Here is a 21,623-nt window from a genome sequence, read left to right on the forward strand (position 1 = left end):
TCGTAAAGGCCGGCAGTTAGAATCGAACCTCTGCACGTGCCGGTCCTTTTTATCATTTTACAATAGAGGAAAAATGTTTTGGTGTCAAGTTATTTTGTCTGTTTTGCATTTCGATATTTCTATACAACATGAATTACGTATAATTGTGTAGTTAATGTTGATTCACGGAATAGTTTTTAATCAAACGTGCATAATACGTATGATTGCTCACGCGTTTGAAGCATGGCTATCATGCAATCCTGTTGCTGTTGGCGGTCCGTAAGAAGAGGTAGCTTCGCTTGTGCTATTTATGTTGGGGTAAGTGCTATCATTATTTTTCTCTATTCGAGATATTTCAATAGTTTTTCCATTAACAAGTGTATTTTTTCGTGAAATTACATAGATATTTAATGAATATATGACGTATATTATAAAATTTCATACGATAAAAGAATAATATTTTGATTCAAAATGTCGCTGTTCTATCAACTGGAAAAGCAATTGAAATATAAATATTTATCGAAAAGAAATAATAAAAGTAAAAGTACATATTTTATTGCCAATGTGTATACAATATTAAAAAAATGTAAACATATAAATAGAATATATTGACAAATATAGCAGTAACATATTTTAAAATTTTAATCCTTTTTTTTACTATAGTAAAAAAATTGTACTGTCCTGTAGCAAAGTATTGCAATAGGAATACAACAAATTCACTATAGTTAATTCAATTTATTGCTTTTTGCTATATACAACGTTTTCCATAATTTATAAAATTATAATATTGTTAGAAAACAAATTTAACTTTAAAAAATATTTATGAAATGAACTTTTTAAATAAAAATATCATATTAAATAATGTATTTAATTATTTATTATTCAATGATTTAAACATAAATTTTTTTAATTGATCTATGTTCTATACTATTAAACAGATGTATATATATTTTATTGAAATATAGAATATTATTTTATACTATTTTATACTATTTTATACTATAAAATTTACCAAAGAAAAAGTAATTATTTAATTCCAAGGAAAGAAACTTAGCTTTTTTTTAAAAGAAACTGAGTAAAAATAACAAGATCGCTAAATTTTTCTTATTTTATTGTCTGCAAAAAAAAAAAAAATGAAATATAGTTAAATAAAAAATAGTTATGAACGATAATTATATATATATATATATAGATTAAAATATAGAAATCACTAATAATACATTCGTTTGATAGTTAATAATAAAAAATGTATTAAATTCTGCCAAACTTTTGTATTATTTGGACGAAAATATGTAAATACACAATGATAAAACGAACAAGATTTTCATCATGCAGATTTTATGATATAACGATATTTACTTTTTTCTTTTAATTTTAACTGTTATAAATCGTATCACAATAATAAAAAAAATCTAATAATAAAAAAATTTATGCATTTGTGAGCCATCGAAATTAATTCATCAGTATTTTATTGCTTAGGCAGGATTGCATAACTATAAATAACTATAAACAAATGTATTGTCATGAAATGCATTATGTGTTTGTAGATACATATTCAGTTCTCGTAAAGAATATTTGTTTTTGTTATTATCTGATCGTTAAATGGCTCATGAATCATCTTTAAACTTTGCAAATATAAAGTTATTTGCATTAACCCTTCGGATATCCTATTTCTGTATTTGTTACTTTATCAACAGGATTATTTAAATATCGCGTCTCTTATGATGTAAAGCCGATTATGTATTTGAATACATACATATGAAATGTATTGCTATAATACTTATTTACACAATAATTTGAACAACGAATATTACGTTTTCGTAATATTTTTACTTATGTGTATTCAACTCATCATTATTTATGAAAAAGAAATTGTTTTTTACTTCATGAAAATTTAGAAAAAAATATAGATGTAATATATTTCTTTCTAAATTTACATATTTGCTCAAACAATATTTTAATAGTTTTAATATATTTAAAATAATTTTTTCCATACGATAATATTTTCACCTGTTATAAATAATGAAGTATTTAATTCTATTCGAATATTAATGTGAGCAATTCATATAAAAAGTATGTTATAAATATACAATTGTTTCTACGAAATAAATTTTCACTTAATTATTTTTCGAATCCAAGCTTCTCGATTAATTTGATAAAATTTACAATTGAAATATTTCTTTATAAATGAATTTGTGGAACAGGGATCGTAAAAATGATTAGAAAATTCTTTCTCGATCTCTAAAATACGACGAAAAATCGATAACATTCTACATCAATTTAACTCAAACAAAATTTCAGAAATTTCATTCGGAACGAAACTAAATTCGATAGATTGGTTTTCCAAAAACTTTTTGCAATTCATTCGATTGAGTTTGAGAAATGCATTTTGGATCACTTTTTTAAATCGCGAAAGATTCGATGCACATTGTAGAAAAAAATTAGAAGAAATTGCAAGAAAAAATGACAATGATAATTAACGTTTACGCAACACATCTTTTAAATCTACTAATAAGATCTGTCTTTAACGTTGAATTTCTTAACGTTAAAAAAACTTAACGCTTTCAGATTTTTCTATCATTATTCATATAAACAAAACATCGAAATATATATCTTAACTTTTATTATAAATTCCGAAATTTCAACCTCGTGCCTCGTCTTTTTCAATTTTCTAATTTTTCATAATATTTCAAGCAGAAAATTTCAATGAATCTTCATTCTGCAAGTAACACGAATAAACCAAGAATTCAACGTTTCAATATAATTAATACAAGTTCGATTGAATATACTTTTCATCGTAAAACTCGTTTCACCGTATCGCGTTAAATTAAAGATATCCTATATTGGAAAATTTCTCACACATGTACAGGATAATATAGAAACGGAATTAGTTACATCGACCTGGTTGGAATAAAATTAACTTCTTGAAATTTCGGTGCCACATGTCGCTTTCGGCTAGTTTTAAACACTTTCGACATCCGGTTTCCGTTTTCGGCGTTCGCGTATTTACGATATCGTTTTCCGCGTCGTTTAATTCTTTTACGCTTTTTCGCAAACAAATATATTTATTATTCGGCAAGATATATCTATGTCTAAAACGAGACCAATCAATTTGTATTTCGCAGCCAAATACATTGATCCGAGAATAACGAGAATATTCGTCCCAAGATTCGTTTTTTATATGTCATGATGTGAAATATGTGTATGTTTTTCCTCGATATGAAATAACGAAGTTGCTCCATATTTAAATTGAGATTCGTTAGGAATTTAAATTCGATTGCAAATTTTTCATTCTTTCCGAAAGAATTTAAATTCCGGTTCATCGATCAAATTTCGATAGAATGCATACAGGCTGTCTTAACAAACTAAATAATTTATATTAATATCTTTGGTACGTTATACTAAATAAAAATAGATTTTGATTCACTTTTTATTTATTTCACAAAATAAATTCTACCTATAATTGAAATAGAATAATAGTTTTCTATTTTTTTCATAATTAGACCAAAAGAGATGATGGCACTTCTTGAAATTTCTGTAATCATTATCATTGTATTCTAATAATTTCGTTATTGGCATTACTTTTAGGAGAAAAAAAGTATAAAAGAATTAACTTTGATAATTTGGATGACACAGATCTGTCTAAAAAATATATGAAAAAATTATAAAAATTCCATTATGTAGAATTTATTTCGTAAAATAAATTGAAAATAAATAAATTAAAATTGTATATAATATTTTATTATATTCAGAATAACCTGTCAAATATAAATTTAGTTAATATTGATAAATTATTCAGTTTCGTTCTAAAATATAAATAATAAAAAGATAAACGAAAAATTAATATGATTCTTTGTTAGAAAAATTTAATATTTTTTACGATTTTATAAAATTTCTTTGAAAAATTTCAATTGTATCAAAACTTCTATAAGATTGGATAATAAAATCGAACAAGTGAGGATGAGAAGTTGAAACGATGTTAAAGTTTGAACGGATAGAGAAATTAGCATAGTTTTATCTAAAAATCTTCGAACGATCGAATTAAACTCGTGCAACGATTTTATGGATTTTAAAACGAAATGAAATATATCGGCTGTTTCTATAGTAATAGAAAATTTAATTTTGAGTAGAATTACGGAAGAAGGGAAGAAGGGCAAAGCAGCTGTATCGGCAATATTTGATGCTTTATAAAGACATATCCAAATCGTCTGAACTGCAGTGGAATACCGGTAGAAAAGCATCTTTGAATCTTTATTACTTGACATTCTCTTCGTTGAGGTTTCGAAGGGGGTAAAGGATAGAAAGAAAGAAAAGCGAAGAAATAAGAATTAAAAAAGTTTTGATGAAAGAACCCGATGTCCGTTATTGCATGAAATTAATGATCAAGTTGCAAGATATAATTTATTTCAATTAAAGTCAAACTTTCCTAAATTCCAATTTTGAGTGCATTAAGCAGTGATACCTTTTATTGATGAAGTTTCCTTTTTGTTGAATAAATTTTTTAATCAAAAGTTTTTGCAAAAGTTTGTAATAGGATGATTAACCAAAAAGCTTTTCTTTTAATAAAACATATGAAATTTATTGGAGAGATATTATTGGAGATACTTCTTTCAGAAAGTTTTCTAACTTTATCCGATGAATACTGGAATAAATGAATGATAAATGCGAAATCGGATATTTTGATCGATTATAATGAAAAATTTTTTCTCAACCCCTGTGCATCAACCCTCTTCTTATGAAATACAACGTTTCAAAAATTCAAAGATTGAATCGTATGTATTTCGTATGTATTGTAAATTATATTTAAAATAATGATTAAAAATAATCATTTCATTGTTCTAAATTTCATCCAATTGGAAATAAAAGAAGCTTACGATTTTAAATATATGTAATTTTGATCGAAATATTCGACGAATGATAAAAATGTATTTGCAAGATACATGGAAAAGATGGTTTTATTCATAAATTTCAATCATTTGAACAATCAAGTAACATCGAAAAGGGATTAAAGAGATTTCGGAACAAGCGAAACAGTTTAATTAAAACATTTATGCAGGAAATCGCACAGTCATTTTAATCTCGTTTGAAAAATCGTGAAATCTAACACTTTCCGATCGATAAAATTTAATATTATCGAATTTACAAAATGATCAGAATCACGTTAAATTAAGATCAAATTGTTGAGCTTACGAAATGATTAAAATTGTGTTAATTAAGATTAAAATCGAAAATGAGAAATACGAGATTCAGATATTGCTGATTACATGAGATGTTTTCAAAATTTCACATTCCTATTCGAAATTTTCATAATTAATTTAATATACATCAAATTTGATTTTATTTGCTTCGTTCTTGATTAAGATTTATTAAAAAAATTATTAAAATCAATTTCCTCAATACACGTCAAACGCGAAATTAAGAAAAATATTTTACTGTTTCAACTGTTATTAATTAAGACAAAATATCTATTCCTCCATGAAAAAAATATTTGAAAAAGAAAAGAAAAATGAAGAATGTTAAAAAGAAAATAGAAAAAGGAGAAAATATAAGAAACGAGATATTTCTAAACCAATTATACACCTAGAATTTTATAACCAAGTTATTGCAGGTGTGTAAAGGATAAAAGACATGAAAACTCTTCTGAAAATCATCTATCTTCAACATACGATATCGTTAAATAAAACGGTGTAAGAGAAGCAATAGAGTAACATGTGCCATTACACAAATTTTCTATTGAGTTTCTTTAGCTGACAAGTCATATCTGGTAGAGAAACCAACAATTTATCTCTCGTTCTTTCAAACAAGCTATCATCTCCTTGTGAATCGTCTTTTTTATATCACCTTTCCTCCTTATTTTCTTTCAAATTGCGGCCATATCTTCTTCTTCGATAGCTTATTGAATTCGATAAAGGCGTCGTTTCATGGATATTTCTTTGATTACATTTTATTTCGCGATATACACACGAAATTTCATAACGTTGTTAGTTACAATAATATATTAATTGTATTCGTATTGTGCTTAAATTATTGTGATTAAAATTTAAAGAGAAAGAATGCTTTTGACGAATTTTCGAAAATTGAATTTCATCAAAAATTATCAGAAATGATCTATTTTCGTGTTTCGAAGTCTTTTAAATTTATCGATCGAAAACTGAGAACAGTCAGATAGACGAGTAAATATGAAGATATAATTCAGAGTTGAATCAAGATATAAATGACATTTTATACATTTAATTTTAATGATGAAATATTAAATGGCCATTTTTGCAGTTAGAAAGGAAAGTAATCTCTTTCTCATCGTATCCAGAAAGGAGATAGAAAATTTTCTTAGATCTTGTTGCTTTAATCTTCGTTAAAATCCACCATAAAATCCAAACTGTTAACGATGATTAATCATTATTTTATATTATTCGCTTAATGGATTAAATCTATATTTCAAGCGTGAAATAATTAATTTTCCTTCTGCCATTTTTCTGTACACTTCTTTATGTCACAAACTATATTGAGTTTTACATAACGTCAAGAATATTTGTTTTCATTAAACACAGAATTCTACAATAACAATAATATTCTTCGTAATATTCTTATTACTCAATTTTTTAAAATTAAATGTAATTTTATTTATAACTTTTTTTTATGAAGAATTGTTCTCGAAAAAAATCGAATACAAATAAATATTCGAATATTCGGTTTTAAATAAATTATGCGGATATTTGTTCAATGAATTTTCAACTTGAATTTTTTCAGAAACGAGATGTCAAATAAAAAGAATTTATTTTTACGTAGTCATCTTCGATTATCTCTTCATATCTAGTCACGTAACCAATTTCACGAGTACATGACATCTTTTCAAAACTTAATTTTCTCAACAATGAATTTCGAAAAAAATTGTCACTCTACATTTTCATTTTAATTTCTTTTTCATCTTAAATAAGGAATCACTTCTATTCAATTCATATACGATTTTCGATAAATATTTAAAGTTTACGAGCGTGCAAGCTCAAAGAACAACAACGAAAGATTTTCTTCACGCGTTGTAAATATTCGTAAAGTTAATAATACTTTGAGAGAGTAGAAAATTGGTTCAAGGCCGACATGACTATTCGACAAGAGACAATAAATTGGGAGAAGCAATTTCAATAAAGTCACGTAGAATCGATCCCTCGTCCAAAGTAGAACAAGTATAGAGGCACAACGCACCCTTGAAGAAGCACACCTTTTACTTATCCTTCTCAACTTCTTATATACCTATGTATCACGTTTCATTATTGACAAATGATAAAATGTTAACAAGTGCGCAATTGACAAAAGTGAATTTTATAAATTTTCATTGTATTTTACATAATTTTTCTTTTCTCGATGAATATCCATGAGTGATGTGGAGTACAGAAGTTATAAACGATCAATGGATGAATTTTTTTATTCCATATATTGTGGAATATAATTTCTGATGAACTTTGACCTAATAAGAAGTCATGTTTGTGCCCTCTTTTTTTTTTTTTTCGAAAAGATTTAGTTAAACCTTATTTGTATAATGAAATGCTTATAAGCGTGCATTTAGGAAAAGGATCAGCTAAGATTGAGCTGCAAAGTCTAAGTGGATTAACCTAGAAAGAAACAAACTTAGAATTGTGTTTTATACAGCCAACTTATTATTTTCTTATTAATAAGTAAATAACATAAATTAGAGAGATAAATCAAGTAGAATATAGAAAGCTTGAATTTTTGAATCTTAAAATTATATATATTTTATTCTATGTCGAATTGAGATTAATTTTTTAACTGAGAAACTTTAAACTGAGAATTCTTATAGTATTCCATTTCCATAAAAGAAATTTCAACATAAAAAATATAGGAATAAAAGTAGATCGATTGACAAATATGATTATAATCCGATTAAAATGAAATAGGAAAAAGAAATATTGTAAACCTCGAGAAATATTTATAAAAAGTATCGAAATCCAATTTTCAAATAAATCACACAATAAATAATTGATAATTATGAATTAATTTTTATCGAGTTAATTTTGTTCATGTCCTACAAAAATTGTAATAAATTTTAATCAAAAGTCAACGTTAATTGATTGAAAGATAGTAAAGCTCAATACAATATTATATAGAATATAATCCTTTTTATTTTGAAAGGCTTGAAATAATATCAGAATAATCAAAATATTTTTGAGATTTGAATATAAACTTGGAAAAAATGTAATAAAAGCTCTTTTGGAGATGTAAAACTTTTGAAGATTTATAATTATCTTCTACTCTATTTAAATAATTTTTCAATGCATCACGTTCCTGAAGTTTAAAATTAATATAAAAATATTCTCATAAATATAAAATAATTAAACTACTACAATCGTTGGAAAAAAATAAATAAATATATTGACGTGAAAAAAACACCAGTATAACTATTTCAAAAAGAAGTTACATACGATTTTGTAACTGGATCTGAAAAAATCCAACAATTATTGTAATAAAATAAAATAATAATAAAAGAAAAAAGAATCGAATCAAAAATTCCACTAGTGTTACGTTAAGTACACATATATCTTTCTCATCTTCGATATTCGATTATTTCTGTGAATCGCACGATTCCCAGAAAGTTGTTCCAACCAACTTGTACCTTTGCTCGTAATCAAAATGATTTATGACAAACAGACGACTGTTATTTGTCCTTGTTTCAGATTTACTTTATCGTATTGGCGCTAACCACGGGTAAAGTGCTCCAGGGGGAGAGTCAATATCTGCGGGGGAATCGTTCGTTGCCGGAATCCAGCAGTTTCCTAGAATCGGATACCATATCCCCCAGTGAGTGTTCGGTTGCACCAACAACGATTCACGATTAGATGCAGCGGGAAAGGAATCGTGTAATTCCATTTCTCGTAATATAAGTCGTTAAACCAAATGCAATCGCGCAATTGCCTGAAATCATACTCGAGTAGTAAATTGAAAAACAACGAGATCTCACGTTCAACATGCTTCTGTTGCTTCAGCGACGGTATGGTTTAACGTGATGCTGTTTATATGCTCGTGCTGCGGTGCAATTTGCAACATCCTGCTTCTCTATGGCCTCTGTAAGGTAAGACGTTCCAAACAAACACTTTAGTATAATGGCTTTCAACCTGTGGATTGGCGACCCATACAAAGGGATCGTCGTTTACCAATTAATTAATTAATGTTTAATTAATTAATTTTACTATTTTAATGTGATTAATAAATTACGAATTTTCAAGGATGCTCGATTATTATTATCGGAACTTATATACTAGTCGTTTGATTAATCAAACTTTAATCAATTTGATTAAATAAAGGTCCAATTCACTTCGATCAAGCAAGTTTTTTAATCAATTCAAAGTATCGAATATATCAATTAATAATATCGTTGTAATTTACGATATTTTTACAGAATTAAGCATATCGCATAATTTATCCTAAAATTCGATTAAATTTTATTGAAAGTTAATTTATAACATTTCACTTATTTTCGATTCTCAAGATATCGTAGTATAAAGAAAAGATAAAGGAAATTCTTAATCATTTATTATTTCCATTCTTGTTGCTTATTCGAATCTCTTCGTTCCATTGACTAATCTCAAACTACGGACAAGTGACATCCTAGAAGATGTACGTATTTCTAAGAAAGAATATAGGTCATCGAATCGCAAGCCTATTTATAATTTCTGCATTGAGCAGTATAGACAGTTTGAATCCTTGTAAATATTTTGATAACCAATTGAAATATTGACAAAAAATAATTCAAATAACTTCAGCATGTTTTTCTTTACTTTTTGAATTGGTTTATATGATAATAAGATTTTTATTTTTATTAGACATTAGTTATAGCCCAATGAAAATGATAGCCTCGATGTTTTTTCAAAATCGAAAATTTTTTGAAGAATTAATAAATAACTAAAAGTTAAAATTTTTGTGCAAGATCTAAAGTTTTATTAAGTCTATCTCATTTTTCCTGCCATTCTTTTAAATTTGATATTGATCGATGACCGGCTCTTTTAGGATTATAATTGCATTTTCGTTATTCTGTAAACATATAAGATTTATGCGATGTGAAAAATGAAAAATGGATCTAAATCTGGGTTAAAAAATTTCACCTGGATAAAGGCAGGTTTTGAAGTTGGAACGAAGGTTTTAAAGTTTTACAGCTTAGATTCTTTACGACGGATATTGTCTGAGATTTTCCGACACGAATCGTATCCTTTCGAACGAAAGAGGTTTAAAAATTTCTTATCGGTTTAGATCTTGTTGGTATTGCTTGTATAGATATTATTCTCACATAAATCAATATGAATTGTGAAAGCATTTTTTTCAAATAATAGAATTCGAATAGGATTATCTAATTTTAACAGAACGATTCGCATTAATTCTAATTAAATTTTAAATTTATACATATGCAATTAATAAACGAATAAAAACCAATACTTACAATTTTGCTGGAACATTTTTAATATTGAAAAAAAAAAAAACTAAAAAAAATCTGAAATCAATCAATTTAATAAATGATGTGTAACACGCAAATTTTAATATTAAACTTTTTGATTGTAACATTATAGTTTAAATGAAAATGATATTGAAATTTCGTTAAGTTTCTCAAGCCATTAGCGCCATTAGTAGTAAGCATAAACGTTATAGTTGACAACTTTTCAGACGTGTATTTTGTATGGAATTCTGTAGTATCGAAAATCGATAAATTTTGTTTCATAACATTTCTTTCTTTGTAAAATTTAATACGACGTAAGAGTGAATGCGTATAAAAATTATGTCGAAATTTTTTTCACCCTTCTCTCCGTTTATAAGTTAAAATTATAATACGTATCCCTTAAAATGATACCCTGTCTAATTAAGTTCCTAAACTCTCTGGTTTCATGTTTCTGTAGTACTTTAGTCGCCTAATTCTCTTCTGGGAATGTATTTTGCACCAACATTTAATAGCGAGACATAAACTCTGAATCTTGCGTAACCTTGTTCGTTATAAACCACAGTCTTCATTTCCAAGGTACGTGGTTCTTATATAAAATAGAAATTGTTAACAAAGTAAAATTAACTTCAACTCTCGGGCAATCCTTCAATCATTGTATCTGTAACATCGAAAAATGAGAACGTTAATGACACAAATATAAAGAATACCATGAAAAGAAAAGAGATTTACTTACCTTTTTTGTTTTAAACGTTTTCAATCGCAAATGGCGGATCATATATATAATAATTTCTTAAAATAAATTGTAAAAGAAGAAAATGAAATCGTTTAAAAGAGAATTTGTAAGAACAGATTTAAATAACTTGCAATTAAAGTGAAATTGTTTTTAACACGAATACTTTCGCTATTCAGATGTTTAAGGAGAAAATTAATTTTCTACTTACAAGTTGAGCATATATTAATTAAATAAATATATTAATATATCAATCAAATAATTTATTTTTATATGATCTTTGTTTTTTTTTTTCTTTAAAAAAATCGAAATGTAATATTATTATACTCTAATTTACTGACTTTTGTATCTGTCGCAATCATCTTCGTCTATCATTATCATTTCAAATGACAGACCTTGGGGGAAGATCGATACGATTTTTATCATTGTCTATCGGAAACACGGCAACAAGTTTTCTGATACGGAAAAAAGCACCGCGAATTGAAATTCTAGCTTACTGGATCGAGAAAGATTTCAATTTTCGAATATACTTCCTGCTCTCGAAACCCATTCCTATTTCCTATCTACATTTCATACATATTCGTGTGTCTATTTTCGTGCTCGCGTCAAAATTCCAAAAGTAATAATACAAGTTGAAAAAATAAATTCAAAAATATTATTTCAAAATTAAACGGAGAAAAATATTAAACGATTCGTTGTAGAATGATAATAATACGTGTTATCATTCAAAAAATAAAAGTTCGATGTATTTTCGTTAAACGGGAATGTAGAAAATAAATCTGATTAAAACGTGTTTATAACTGCATTACAAATCATTTGTTATATCGATCCTTGAAATCTGTGAAAGGAACGGGAAAAGGTAGAAGAGAAATACTTTCTGTCTAGTCAACGAGGGTGCACAGAATTTATGAGCAAGATAAGACAACACCCTTGGGCTGACATCCGGTCAACCGCAAAATTTCTTCCGAAGTTTTGCTCTCTTGATCGAATTGAATCTTCGTTACCTATCCCTTAAAACACGATCTTATGCAAAATCGAATCAATATAAATTTATGAAGAAGACGTATTTCGATAACGCGCCTCGTGAACTATGATTTAATAAATGCTTTAATAATTGATTACTGAAACTTCGATCACTATGTCTTGTCGAGCAGCTCTTCTTGAGCAAAATGATTTTTTAATAACTTATTGTTGTAAAATTACAACATTCGCTTATAACTTTAATAGCCCTAAGAAATTTGAGTTTGCTGACTTTGTAAAATTACACGAAATCATGATTTTTTTTTTTTGTAGAGAAAAAGAGAATTACATAAGAATATTTTTCTTATTTGCTTAGGAAATATTAATTGAAATAGACAATTAAACCAATTCTTTCAAAAAATTTTACCAACCCTACAGGCGATCTTAGAAGATTCCTGGAACGAATCTATCTAAGAAAACAGGGGGAAAAAGAACAAATTACTTTCCAAAGGGTTATTTACTTTGTTGCCGCACGATCAATGTATCAAACTTAGAAATCAATTTTCGAGGCAGTACACAGCGATTTACAGAGCAACGATGAAAATAGTTCTCTTAAATCCAAAGGGGAACTTTTCGAATTGGATTCTGTCCGATTCGTGATACGTTAATGCAATTAAGTTCTCGTCGAGTTGATCCGGATGTTGCCTCGATGGCGCATCCATCAGTTGGAATCATACACGATTTCAACGATTAGATTGCGTCTTCTTGCTCGAAAGAACGCTCGTAAATCTGGAATAGGAATATCAATTTTCGTCACGGTGTTGATTTATCATCACGCTTTTCGCGTGCAATCGACACTCCTATCGCTCACGTTGTGAACGACGCCTCTCTTACGTAAAACAGAGACGCAACGTGATACAAAGCACATTCGTATCCTTGAGAGGAATGCTATAATAAAGAAAAACAGGAAACGCTTTTTCGTATTTTCTTTTGGGGGAAATATCGTTGTTCTTCTTCGTAATCGATTGAATCACGTTTAATTTCAGAATGTAGATTTATCAAATATATAATATATATTTAATCTTACGTAATGTAAAATTTAGAGATGAATAAAAAATGTAAACGTATTTTTAAAAAAAAGAATTTTTGGCTATTTTCTTTAAATATATATGAATCTTATGTATGTACAAATAAATTGATTTTACTCTGTGATAATTTTTATGATACTTTAAAAATTTAGTATGAAAATGAGATTTACATGTACGTAAAAATAAATTTCCATGATCAATTAAGAACATAAAAGTCGAGAATAATTTTCGACAATATAATTTATCAATGTATTTCGAACTCTAATGCTTAAAAATTAAATTTACTTATCTTATGCATCAAGTAACAAAATTAATTTAGTATCTCCATAAGATCCAATGTGGTTTTTCTATCGTCCGTTTATTTTTCAATTAGTTGCTTCCAGTCGAGATATTAATCGTCGCATTTTCACGCAGAATAAATCCGCCGATTCCTTCTTCTTATCGACTTCCTCGTCCATTAGTCACTTTGTGGTAAAACTACGCGTTTATTTCGTGATAGCAATCGATGATGAATAACCATGGCAACCATTTCGCCAAGATCCTCCATATTCAGACCTTCGATTTTACCCTCTTTGCTCGCCTATTTGTCATCTGGAATCTATCATTTAAATTCGCGCAGTATTCTTGCGACGCGTTAACCGTAAAAATATTTTATTATTGCAATTCTATTTAGATTTTGCAGATTTATTTGTTTAAATTTTCTATTGATTTAATTTTTGAATTATTTCGTCCTTTTTTTATTTTCTTACTTTCATTTATTTAATTGACACGCACAGAATGAGCGCAAACAAAACTCTTGTAGGATTTTTTTCACATCCATATCGTTATGTTGATTGCCCCAATTTTCATTTCTTTATTTCTCTAAGGAAAATAATTCAAATATACGCCTGTTTTTTAATGTACAGAAATATATTGGAAGAAAAATTCTAGTTTTATGGCATAAATTGCGCGCACCTTTTGTTGCATTACTTTTTACGTAAAATATATTCATATATTCGTGTAATAAAATATATTCCTAAGAGTATACTTTGTATTTATATTGGTGTCATATCATTTAAATTTACACAGCATTGTTGTACTTTAATCCATTTTTTTGTTAAAAAAGAAATACATCATTGAACATTCGTAATAATACCTATACGTATACATATTATAATATACGTTTTATAATATCGTTTAATTTTATTATTTCATTAAATATTGTATTTGTATGAGTCAGTTTTTACATAGAATATTCATACATTTAAATACATGCTAAACATGTAAAAAAAAAAACTCTTTCACGTATTTCAATTGAATTTTAAAAGCATCGTTCGCGAGTAACTACAATCCAAGATAAAAAATGATTTTATTATAAATATAAATACATAACCATAATATACATCACCTCACGTATTTTATGAACAGTTGTAAACAGAAATGCATAAACAATATACTCTTAGAAATTAGTTCTGTCTTCTTTTACATTCTATTATCTATATTCCTTCGTCGTTACATTAAATTAATTAATCCAATCTATATATTAGAATGTTTCTTTTATATAAAATAACAATTTTCATAAATATAATTTGCAACAATAATAAGTTAAAGAACAAAATGAATTTCCATTTTTTGCTAAAACTTAATTAAATCTGTTAAATCAAAGTAAATCTCGCATATACACATATATATATATATAAAGGTTCGATATTATGCAATACATTCAAAAAGTTATTAACATAAAGACCGTGTTTTAATTAATAAATTAAAAAGAATCGTGATATTTATATTCGCAATTTTTAATACAAAAATGATATATTCCTTGAGAAGTTTCATAAAGTTCAATAAAGATTTTTTTTTTTTAACAGAACAATTCGCAATTGCAAGAAAATAAGATATTGTTTCACTTCACAAAAGACAGAAACTTCCTTTTTTCTTTTCCCGTAGAGAGAGAGAGCTCGTTTATACCTTTAACCCTCTGACTATAAGTACACTTTACTTCGACAGTGTCTCTCGTTTCTTGACGAAGTGCAACGAGTCGGATCAAATTCCAAGGGATACGAAGGGAAAAAAGAAAGAAAGATATTTAAAATTAAAAAGAATCTGTGAAATTATTTTCTTAAAACCAGGTTACTCCATTTATTTTTATTCACTTATGATCGATGTCTTTCAGGATCAACGTGTCTTTCTCGTACCCTGGATTATCGTTGTCATCACGACCTGTTTCGTCGATGTGGCGCACTCCTTATACTTGTTTATCGTTGCTGTAAGTATATCTTTTTTTTATTTTTGATTTATACGGAAAAAGAATAATTATTAATAATCGTCTCTTTATGTGTATAAAAAATATGTAAAAATATTCGAATATTTAAAGATATATTAAGTGTTGTCATTTTTTATTACACATATACGTGTACATATTTTTCTAACGTGAAAGAAACATTCTTCTTAGTTATGTAACAAATTAAGAAAAGTACATGCCATTGTTTGATTTTCACGAAACGAATGGATCCGGAAAATCTTTCGATATTTTTTTTTTTTTTTTTTTTCTTTGTTTCGTTCATATTTTCACATCTATCACCGTTTTTCGTGAGAACGAACCATATGATTTCTGGTTCGCGTGAGAAAAAGCATATATGCGTGATAATTGCGAGATTGCCTCCATCTGTGGAAACATCCATCTAAAAAGAATGATCCTCCGATGTTTCTTTTGCTGCACGAAATACAGAGAAATGGGAGATATTTCGCGATGATACGATTGGAAATGAAAGCTAAAAATGTAATTTCAAAGGAGATACGATCTCGAAAGCTCGAATATAAACATCGTCTTTATGCGCACCACTTGCGATTCTTCTTAGATATCTTCTTAGATTACGAATTCTTCGACCCAGTTTCCAAACATTTGTTTTTTAAATAGCCGTTTTTATGACCCACCAGGGATAATGAGACTTTCTCTAATGAAACATCGAATATGAAGAGAACGCGTTCTTCGTTCTAATAAAAGAAAAAAAAACTTTCCCTTCAACTCGTTGTCAACAAGAAATTTTGAAACAAATTCAAATTCGTCATTAAATTATCACGGAATCTTGATTCTCTGTTGCATGTTTTTCTTTTTTTAACAAGCGAGTAACGTGGAAGAAAAATTATTGTATACACTCGACCACGGTGTAATTTTTTCTCAACAAGCTCGATACTCGAATCGATCGTTGAAATCGTGGTTTGAACGTTTCCTCCAAACTTTCTTCGTTTCTCCTCTCTCCCAACTTTTCCACTCAAGTTAGGAAACTTTTCTCTATTTTTAAAATCCTGTACCGCCCCACGGCTCACAACTTTTGCACGACGGTTACAGTTTCGAACGAGAGGAGGCATTTAATGCCATCCTGGGATTACAACGAGTAACAAGTACTCTTTCTCGTACGACACCTAGTCGCGCAATTACCTCTTGTCAGAGCAAATTTTTTCGTCTCGAAAAATTTCGTGGAAATTCGAAGGAAAAAAGAAAAGGGAGGGAGGGAAAAGGACCGTTCAAACTCCCCCCTCTCTTTTCATTCTCTCGTTTCACGTTTCGCGCAGCTGTGCCGTTTTTCTTCGTGGTAAAAGGGTTGAAATGTCGTTCGACCGCGTGATTCGTGAGCGTCGAGTGCTTTTGTCCACCGATTTTCGTGTCTTTGAAACATAAATTTATTGTACATTCGCGCGTCCAACTGCGTTTTAACGTCTCTAAATGGATGACACGCTTTGTATATGAGGAATTTATTAAGAGAGGAAATAACTTATTCAGAACTCTTGTTTTATACATAACACGTATCTTCGATTTCAGGGTATAACAAATTTGTTATGATTGAAACTTTAATTGACCCGCAATCCGATTGATTCGAGCTCCTATTGTATTCAATTCATGGTTATTGACTCGATTTGGACAGGATGATAAAGCGTGATAGCGTTCCTATATACATCGAGCGATGTGATACAATTTAACCAAGAATTGATCTCCATAGCTTACAAATAGCTATATAGGAATCTCAATTGAGGGAACCGCGATAAAATGGAAATCCAATTTTGACGAGACGATAACTTTAACATTAACTTTTACAAAATGCAACAAGAATTTTTTCGTAAATTTAATAATTCTTTTATTTTAAGAAAGTGAAATAAAATAGAAAATAGTGGGTCATCCGTCCACTTTTCACTTTTCAATTAAAGTAAAATATTGATTTTAGTTTCCAAAGATGGAGGATGGATACTTCTATCTCGATTGGCATTTTAATCACTCTTCGACACTTTTAGAGCTCGTCACACCGAACTCAGGAAATGTCACTTTCGTTCAATAAAATTTCAACCCGTTGTAATTAAATTAACGAAACTTTTAGAAATATTAATTAGAAGAATTAAATATTTTCTAATCTCTCAAATCTCTTTTTGTAATTTACATCCTTTTTAATTCTTCTTTTATATTTTCTTTCCTTTAATTGTCAAAATTTTCAATTTTTCATGATTATTTTTTTATTGGATAAGAAAAGATTTTTTTTACTTTCGATTTTCACTGAAGTTATATCTTTTAACAAAAATTATATATATTATATAGATATATATTTTCAGGAATTTCTTCAGAATAAGAAAAATATAACGTTTTTATTATATATTTTTTATTATATTCCTATATTGTTAAATTTCATTTCTTATTCTTATCCAATACAGCAATCTATAAAGCAGAATGATAACGACGATCACTTTACGGAACTCTATATTTCCGAACATAGATCAGATATGATCCATAATGGCCATTTATCTAAATATTACTGTAATAACGAGATGATTAAATCCCAAAAAACCGTGCAAATCCTTTTTAAACGTTTCAAACGTGTACAATCCCCACTTTGATAGCAAAAGGTAAAAGACCTGACATAGGTTCGAGTTTTCTAGATTTGTCCCAGTTTGTAGAACTTCTAGTGGAATCCGAGACTTTTCAGTAGTGATCCGGATTTTACTTTGAGATTTATCATTAATAATTGTCACGATCATAAAAAATAATTCTTGCTTTTGTATCACAATCAAGCCTATTAATCTACTTATACAATATATAATTTAAACAAAATCAAATATGAAAATTTAAAAAATTACAAAAAAAGAAAATATAGAAATTAAATTCTAATAAAACGACTACGTAAAAATCTACTGTAAAACTTGGAAAAAACTTCGGCTTTCTGATAAAATGACACTTATGTTCCATTTCTCGTGAGAAATGCAAGGTAAAATCTGAAAACTATGTGGAAATCCTGATACGTGGAAATATCCAAAGCGGATAATATGCAACGATATGAGAATATAAGAACGTAGACACGTAAACGATAATGCATGTGATGGAGATCGCATGCCAAGTATGTATTTCCATGTACCGAGGGACCAGATGCAAAAGTTCATTCTGGAATAACAGCGCGTCCGCCAGCATTGTACGTCGGGATGCGCAATCTTCATTAAAACCCCTACTGCCTCGAGCTTTTTCTTCGTAAACCAACAAAAATAGGAAGAACGAAGAAAAATACTTCGTTCTTTTTTCTTCTTCTTCTTCTTTCTCTTCTATTTTTTTTGTTTTTTTCCCCTCCTCGTTTTATGCACGTCAAACTATCGTTACGAAGTCAAAAAAAGTCGAGCACGTATCAGTCATAAAACGTGTTTCGAGAGTACCAATGGCTATTCCGAAAACGGTAACGAGAAACTGTAACATCGATGTAAAAGCACTGTTCTCGTAATTACGCGAACTCAACGATGAACTCTGCCACGTGCAATTCTCCTTCGAGTTAACGACGCGTATCTTGTTTCTCTCACGATACAGAAATCCTAATAAAACGAAACGAAATCTACGCGCAAAATTTGTTCGAAGATCATTAATTGCAATATTTAAGTACGTAATTTGTTTTCTTCAAACGAAATGCACGAAATCGAGGAATATTTATTAATAAATTTCGAAGAAATCCTTTAAACCATCGTTGATTACAATATTAAAATATTTCGTTCGGAGAAAATTTTTTCCTGCGATCAATTTTATCAATTATTACGATTTTTATATATATTCAATTAAAATTTAGATTTTATTGCCATAACGTTTATTTATTCGAGAAAATTTTTGTTAATAAATAAATGAATTTTTATATTTTTGTACGTATTTAAATAAATAATGCAGATTATTATTTATAATCGTTACGCGATATTACGAGTTTATAGTGTACAATGTATTTAGTTAGAGTACTCGAATTTCAAAATTACATCGCTGAATAGAGTTGCGCGATACAAAATTATCGTTACGATATTCGCTTTATTTTCCATTCGAAAACGAATTTCTTTTTCTTTCTTTCTTTTTTTTTTTTTTGTTACGCTTCTTTCGGGTCAATACGTCCAATCCGATTGTAATAAAATTTCCGGCAAACTATCAAACATATCGAAGGGATGTTTCGATTTCTTTCGCATGGCGATAATCAATTTTCGATTCGTAATATCTGTAATACAATTTCGTCATGAAAAGCATTTAAATTGCTTTTTCTGATTGTTTCGATAAACGACTCGGATCAAAATTGAAATTAGTTTTCCATCGATACAACATTATTCATCGTTTCGAAAGATGAAGAAAAATCAGGAGTCCCTCCCTTTTTATTTTTTACGATGCCAACGATGTTGGAATTTTAAAAAACGCATTTTTCTTTTTACCCAAACTAATTGCCTGTTAAAAAGTTAAGAGATCCAAACAACGTAAAATTTAATCTATTCCTTATGAAAGGCTTTTGTGCGTTAACTATTCTTCAACGGTAATATCGAATATCATTTTATAGCTACGATCGATATATACATACACGTATAAACTTGACACGAATAATAGAGAGCATCGATCTTTATTGGTTTCCCATCCAATCGAAATGATTCCTCGATCGTTCGATAAAATTTATATTGTCGTATATTGTGCACATATATTGTCGTTTAGGACAATTATGGTTAATAAATAAAATAGACGATGAACAGTGATGAATGGAAAAAAAAAAAAAAAGGAGATACATTTTGGAACATCGAACGTATTTCATATATTCGAAGGATATTCGTCAATTCGAGCGATTTAATTTTTTATCACGTTTTTTTTTTATGTCTGTTTCAGTCCACTTTTGACCCGACAAAGGTGATGCTATATACGTTGAACTTCTTCCTTTTCTGCCTGAACGTAAGTTTTAATTCAGGTTTCAAGAGATTTAAATTTACGAAGAATAATTGATTCTTCGAATCATTATTTACCATTACATTACCGCTTTTAATTAATTTCTAACACAATTTTCCACGTTGCAAGCTTTTTAAAATATCACATAAGTGTCCCATCATCGTTTCACTTCGATCATCCACATTCGTTTTTTCCGTTTCTCGCTTCTGATCTTGATTTTTATTTCTAATTATATTCGAACCTAGGTAGAAAGAATGTGTTACGTTATCAGATGACCAGGCACCGGATTTCCGGCTATATCCCACGTATCCTTTACTTTAGATATATTCCGTGTTGTGCGTGATCTCCCAGTATCAAGAATATGTGGCCGGTCGAGGCACTGCCGCGGACGACTACGAATACAGGGTCAGTATTCTGAGACTCTCTCAACGGAGACAGGAACGAGATAAGGGACGAAAAGTTAAGTGTATTAACTGTATTGTCGAATAGTTAGAGTACAATACATGATGATGAGAATAATCGTGGAAATTGTAGGACACGCGATAAATTTAAATACACATTGCAGGAAGTGAAGTTTAATATTCAACGAATTTTAATGATTAAAAGAGAGATAACTGATATAATGGATATAAGAAAATTAAATTCGTGAAGTAATAATAAAATTTGCGCGACAATTGTATGAAATTCGCAAAAAAAGATATTGTTCCTATCACGTTTTATTTAGGTTATAGGAAGAACCTCTCTGAAACGAATCCAATTGTGTTTTTATCATTCCGGAAATTCTGCTTTTCCAAAGAAATTACAGCGAACAGATCTCGGGAGCATATCGAACAATCGTATTATCCAAATGGAAGCTTTATGTCAATCAGTCCGAATCTTTATCTGATAATCGCCATTCTTTTCTTACGCTCTTCTTACAATATCCTCAGAGAATTTTATTATTTCGCTTTTATTATTTCCCGGTAAAATCTCATATCTATAGAATATTAATTTGAAATCTCCGTTTGAACTTGAAGAATAATGATATATTTATCTCTAAAATTTAATACGCGTGCTCTCTATATTTTAAATAAAATATATCTTCAAATATGATGCTTCAAATATTACAATATACGGGGAAATTGAAATAAAAATTGATTGATGCACGATTGAAAATACGTCGTGTCAACGTATGCATAATAACAATCAATATGTTATTGTTATCGAAAAATCAATATTTTTTCAATCACAAAATTATTCACAATAATACGA

The 21,623-nt window shown here is 28.6% G+C and overlaps 1 protein-coding gene across 3 annotated transcripts in view; it reads left to right on the forward strand.

Annotated features, from left to right (window-relative positions):
* The window catches only part of LOC100863236 (uncharacterized), a 24,566-nt gene continuing 2,943 nt past the window's right edge, over positions 1-21,623 (forward strand). The window contains exons 1-6 of one of the 3 annotated variants that reach the window (XM_086913199.1): positions 1-297; positions 8,667-8,790; positions 8,976-9,061; positions 15,348-15,440; positions 20,316-20,378; positions 20,694-20,831. In XM_086913199.1, the coding sequence (XP_086769325.1) occupies positions 223-297; positions 8,667-8,790; positions 8,976-9,061; positions 15,348-15,440; positions 20,316-20,378; positions 20,694-20,831 (579 nt within the window). In that variant the 5' untranslated portion in view covers positions 1-222. The remainder of the gene's footprint in view (positions 298-8,666; positions 8,791-8,975; positions 9,062-15,347; positions 15,441-20,315; positions 20,379-20,693; positions 20,832-21,623) is intronic. The other 2 variants (XM_086913200.1, XM_086913202.1) reach the window with 2 other exon arrangements.

This window comes from Apis florea, unplaced genomic scaffold (genome assembly GCF_048593485.1).
Source record: "Apis florea isolate Af1SG1 unplaced genomic scaffold, ASM4859348v1 contig_3496_pilon, whole genome shotgun sequence".
NCBI classification, from domain to species: Eukaryota; Metazoa; Arthropoda; class Insecta; order Hymenoptera; family Apidae; genus Apis; species Apis florea.